Below are 6068 nucleotides of genomic sequence, written 5' to 3'. Positions count from 1 at the left end.
CACAGTTCCTGCAAAAATAATTTAATCCCACAAAAAAGGCATTACATACTGCATTGCTAATTCTTTGAATAATTTTTACACTAATTTTTAATGTTGCAAATTAATGCAATTTGTAAAATTCATTACATTTTTTAACGAGCTAATCGGTTTTTGTCTTACCTTCTTGACTTCATACTTGATAGCCAGTTTGACACGGCTGAGGCAGGGACGGTTGTAGGGACTCGGCGGGCACTGATCCACGTCGCCATTCAAAATCGCCTCAACTTCCTCTGTGTCCCGACAAAGGTCCAACACACCCACCACAAAGTCTTTACACTGCATGGACAGCTTACGGTAGTCATTCTGCATGAGAGTGGATGATGTGAATGTATTTCAGAAGGGAGGAAAGAAGGAAAATATTTTATTTTAATTTTCACATAGGTGTTAAATGGTAAATGGCCTGTATTTGTATAGCGCTTTACTAGTCCCTAAGGACCCCAAAGCGCTTTACACATCCAGTCATCCACCCATTCACACACACATTCACACACTGGTGATGGCAAGCTACATTGTAGCCACAGCCACCCTGGGGCGCACTGACAGAGGCGAGGCTGCCGGACACTGGCGCCACCGGGCCCTCTGACCAGGTGTTACAAATAGATGCAGAAAATGTACAATTCTTCACAGCCTGAGAATCATCCCTGTCCCTACATAATAATCACCTGCCTCTTTTTGTGTTTTCTCAGGTAGTTAGAAATCTTTTACAATGTTTAACCGTGGCTTGTTAGCATTGTATCTTTTGGCTTGAACTGGCGTTTCCTACCTTTTCACACAGATGGAAAAATCTTCAGTTTGAGCGGTTATCGAGCGAAGATTCTGTGGGACTTTCAGATACAGATGGACAAAATGGTGGTCCTAACCAACCGGACAAACAGAAGAAAACGGCTGTAGCGATCGATGTAGCGGTTCCAAATGACAGCAACATCAGGAAGAAGGAACACGAGAAGCTCGAGAAATACCAAGGGCTCAGAGAAGAGCTCGAGAGGATGTGGAGGGTGAAGGTAACGGTGGTCCCCGTGGTAATCGGAGCACTAGGTGCGGTGACTCCCAAGCTAGGCGAGTGGCTCCAGCAGATCCCGGGAACAACATCGGAGATCTCTGTCCAGAAGAGCGCAGTCCTGGGAACAGCTAAGATACTGCGCAGGACCCTCAAGCTCCCAGGCCTCTGGTAGAGGACCTGAGCTTGAAGGATAAACCGCCCGCAGGGGCGTGCGGGGATTTTATTATATATTTACATCATGAATATGTTATATTTTATGATTATCAGTGTTGGGGAGTAACGGAATACATGTACCGCCGTTACGTATTTAAAATACAAAATATGAGTAACTGTATTCCGTTACAGTTACCGTTTAAAAAGGTGGTATTCAGAATACAGTTACTTTGTTGAAATAAATGGATTACACTGCGGTACTTTCCTGTTTCATTTGTCGCGGGTCAGGACTGTTTGGGTTTTGTTTGACAGCTACGTTCTGTTGTTCCAGGCGGCAGCGTTACGGTTGCCATGGTTACAGGGCGACGCTCTCTCTCTCTCTCTGCGACTGTGTGTTTCCTGGGTGAGAGAGCGCCTTTTCGTTGTTGTTGTTGTTGTGCTAAGCTAACAGGCAGAATGCTACAAGCATAGCTCTAAAGAATGTAGCATCATGGGCAGTGTAGTCCGTGTTGCAGGGAGAATGGACTGCCATACACGTTATGGGTCTGTGAGCGCGAGGAGGGAGAAAAAGGGGAGTGGAAAGGTACGAGTTGTCATCGAGGAAAAACGGGAGCTGGAAGCATGTAAATATAATAATAACCACTGCAGCCAAAAACAGTGCCTGACGAGCCCAGTTGTAAGTAAGCTATTAAGACTCGACTGTACACCGTGTTCGTGTTTTCCTCCGAAAACAATAAGTTCCGTTGGAGCAGCCTTTCAACGCCTCTCTCTGTCTCTCGCAAGAAAAGTTGACCCACACAACAAAGTAAAGCTATTTTTCGGCTACGAGCCGACAGGGACCCCGCCGTATTAGTCAGAGGTCCCTTTACTACAGTTCGGAGTCGCGGACCTTCAGTAATAGTAATAAATCACACAGCAATAGTACATTCACGTTGTTGTAAAAAGCATGATAATATATTAAGTAATCCAAAGTATTCAGAATACGTTACTGTCATTGAGTAACGTAACGGAATACGTTACAGAATACATTTTGGGGCATGTATTCTGTATTCTGTAATGGAATACATTTTAAAAGTAACCTTCCCAACACAATATATTATATACAGTGGGGCAAAAAAGTATTTAGTCAGCCACCGATTGTGCAAGTTCCCCCACCTAAAATGATGACAGAGGTCAGTAATTTGCACCAGAGGTACACTTCAACTGTGAGAGACAGAATGTGAAAAATAAATCCATGAATCCACATGGTAGGATTTGTAAAGAATTTATTCGTAAATCAGGGTGGAAAATAAGTATTTGGTCAATAACAAAAATACAACTCAATACTTTGTAACATAACCTTTGTTGGCAATAACAGAGGTCAAACGTTTACTATAGGTCTTTACCAGGTTTGCACACACAGTAGCTGGTATTTTGGCCCATTCCTCCATGCAGATCTTCTCGAGAGCAGTGATGTTTTGGGGCTGTCGCCGAGCAACACGGACTTTCAACTCCCGCCACAGATTTTCTATGGGGTTGAGGTCTGGAGACTGGCTAGGCCACTCCAGGACTTTCAAATGCTTCTTACGGAGCCACTCCTTTGTTGCCCGGGCGGTGTGTTTTGGATCATTGTCATGTTGGAAGACCCAGCCTCGTTTCATCTTCAAAGTTCTCACTGATGGAAGGAGGTTTTGGCTCAAAATCTCACGATACATGGCCCCATTCATTCTGTCCTTAACACGGATCAGTCGTCCTGTCCCCTTGGCAGAAAAACAGCCCCATAGCATGATGTTTCCACCCCCATGCTTCACAGTAGGTATGGTGTTCTTGGGATGCAACTCAGTATTCTTCTTCCTCCAAACACGACGAGTTGAGTTTATACCAAAAAGTTCTACTTTGGTTTCATCTGACCACATGACATTCTCCCAATCCTCTGCTGTATCATCCATGTGCTCTCTGGCAAACTTCAGACGGGCCTGGACATGCACTGGCTTCAGCAGCGGGACACGTCTGGCACTGCGGGATTTGATTCCCTGCCGTTGTAGTGTGTTACTGATGGTGACCTTTGTTACTTTGGTCCCAGCTCTCTGCAGGTCATTCACCAGGTCCCCCCGTGTGGTTCTGGGATCTTTGCTCACCGTTCTCATGATCATTTTGACCCCACGGGATGAGATCTTGCGTGGAGCCCCAGATCGAGGGAGATTATCAGTGGTCTTGTATGTCTTCCATTTTCTGATGATTGCTCCCACAGTTGATTTTTTCACACCAAGCTGCTTGCCTATTGTAGATTCACTCTTCCCAGTCTGGTGCAGGTCTACAATACTTTTCCTGGTGTCCTTCGAAAGCTCTTTGGTCTTGGCCATGGCGGAGTTTGGAGTCTGACTGTTTGAGGCTGTGGACAGGTGTCTTTTATACAGATGATGAGTTCAAACAGGTGCCATTCATACAGGTAACGAGTGGGGGACAGAAAAGCTTCTTACAGAAGACGTTACAGGTCTGTGAGAGCCAGAGATTTTCCTTGTTTGAGGTGACCAAATACTTATTTTCCACCCTGATTTACGAATAAATTCTTTACAAATCCTACCATGTGGATTCATGGATTTTTTTTTCACATTCTGTCTCTCACAGTTGAAGTGTACCTCTGGTGCAAATTACTGACCTCTGTCATCATTTTAAGTGGGGGAACTTGCACAATCGGTGGCTGACTAAATACTTTTTTGCCCCACTGTATATATATATATATATATACATACAAAATGGTCCTCAAACAACTGAATGAAGGCATCTCGATGTTTCCTTTTGCAGTATCATTTTTTGAAATGCTCAGTCAGTACCTTCCCACGCATCTGATTTTACTTGTACACAATTCTGCCAAAAAACAACAGAATTCTTCTAAATAAATCCCCAACATTTCAATTTTATTTCAGATAAGACTAAAAACTTAAAAACAGAACAGAAGAAGAGCATAAATGAGGATAAAGTAGGCCAATCCACTCCTTTAATCTGTTCTTTCAGTGACCATACTGTGCTGCCCCAGCTGGGAAGCAACAACAGAATGCTCTAAATATGGCACAATGATAGAAAAGTTATTACTGTACTTTCTTACATAGCAGTTGTGGATGAATGTTTTTTTTCAGTGTTTTCAAAAGTCACTTCAAAAATTATGAACTCAGCTCAGATAAAGCTGAAATGTTCATGAATTTCCTAAAGCTGCTAAACCCTAATAACTGTGTAATTACACTAAATGAATACTCTGAAGTAGCTAGTTTTATTTTTCCTAACTTTCAGTTGCAGTTTATTACAAACTGAAACAATTTATTAAAAGCTTCGTTAAAATGAGCACAATTGATTCGTTCAATAAAAGTTCAAGTTTCAATCTCTTACCCCGTGGCTCTCACTGTGCTCTCTTAGCTTTCTTTCTATCAACCACTTTTGCTTGATTCTGTTTAGCAACAGTTGGTTGAACAGGAAGCAGTCAGTAGGCTGGAGCTTCTGGCAGATTTAGAGTCCCTGAGGAATGATTATCATTATGCATTCACCGCCATGTTTGTGCTCTGCTCAAGCAAACTATTACACCGTGTTGAGGCAAAAGCTTTTACATTGTTCTTTTCAGTAAAATAATTAGCATTAAACACAGTAGGAAATTATCATCTCCCCTTTCTCAACTTTCTTTCAGTGCATCTTTTTAAGCAGGTAGCATAAAGTACTTATGTGCATGTCTGTGCCTTATATTAATATACATACTTATCAAGAACATCATTTATATTCCTCCACAGTTTGGTCTTTTTAGCACAACCTGGACAGTGTCAGTCTTGAATACAAAACTGTGACCTTCCTTCCGTAGAATCCGTGTGTTCACATTCTTAAACCCCATTCAGCTACAAAATATCAATACATTTTCAAATTTGGTCCATGTTGCTTACATTTATTATTTTAAAAAATAAAAGAAGCCAACCCTTTGGCAACAAGCAATAAAATTATTTTTTTTCCTCTTTCAGGCTGCTAGATGAAAGAAATCAATTACTATCTCAAACCTATTCACAGACAGGACTTCAGGCTATAAGAAGTAAAAACAATTTTTTCTTAAACAGTGGTATTTTTATTGCTAAACAGACATCAAAAATGCACACACAAAGATAGTACGCATGCATGAAAATCCAATCATGTTGTGTGGGTTTTTACCTTGACAACTGAGACTGAGGACAGTGTTGTGAGATTGAAATTGGAGACAGAGCGGTGTGAAACCGAGTGAGAATGGTTACAGATGAGTGAACTGAGGGGTACGCGAAAAGAGAGAGAGAGAGAGAGAGAGAGGGGACAGGGGAGGTAATGTAATGTAAGATGGAGGCACTCTCCTTCTTGTTGTCTTTTGTCTCAGCTTTGCTCAATATTTCATTATTTTAAAAAAAAACATGCAAAATTATATTTCAAATAAAAGTTAATTGACACTTTCCACTCTCTGATTGTATCCTCTCTTACTGCTCACTTACTTTCTAAAAGGTATTTGGAGCTTTTCTATGTGTGTCTACAGAGGCTCAGATGACAAACTGATGGGTTTCTTGTGGAGTAAGGTTCAGTTCTGATGGATCCTTAGCAGTCCCCACATAACAATTCAATATGCGGCGAATTTAACACTATTGCTCCTGCAAGGAGACATGTTGTGCATCTTCTCCAGTGGATGAGAAGTTTCAACCTAACTCACACTGAACATCCAGTTTGATTTAAACAAATGAACTTGTGTCTTACACTACATTCAAAATGTATGTGTACAGTCAGGGAGCTAGCTAGTAGATAACATCAATATGTCAACAAAGCAAAAAGCTTTTATTTGAATCTGTCAAACAGTTCAATTTCAGCTTGTCACTTATGTAGTGGGCGAAATGAATGATAATGACAA

General features: G+C 41.6%; 1 protein-coding gene across 1 annotated transcript in view; it reads right to left on the bottom strand.

Moving 5' to 3' along the window:
* Position 1: 1 nt before the first annotated feature.
* LOC102306339 (short transient receptor potential channel 7) overlaps positions 2-6068 on the bottom strand; it is a 15530-nt gene continuing 9463 nt past the window's right edge. The window contains exon 3 of the mRNA XM_042221982.1: positions 2-342. Coding sequence (XP_042077916.1) covers positions 88-342 — 255 coding nt within the window. The 3' untranslated portion in view covers positions 2-87. The remainder of the gene's footprint in view (positions 343-6068) is intronic.

The sequence above is a fragment of the Haplochromis burtoni genome, unplaced genomic scaffold (genome assembly GCF_018398535.1).
Source record: "Haplochromis burtoni strain Fernald_Lab_line unplaced genomic scaffold, NCSU_Asbu1 Contig_4, whole genome shotgun sequence".
Taxonomy (NCBI): domain Eukaryota; kingdom Metazoa; phylum Chordata; class Actinopteri; order Cichliformes; family Cichlidae; genus Haplochromis; species Haplochromis burtoni.
This window is presented reverse-complemented; position numbering and strand designations above follow the sequence as displayed.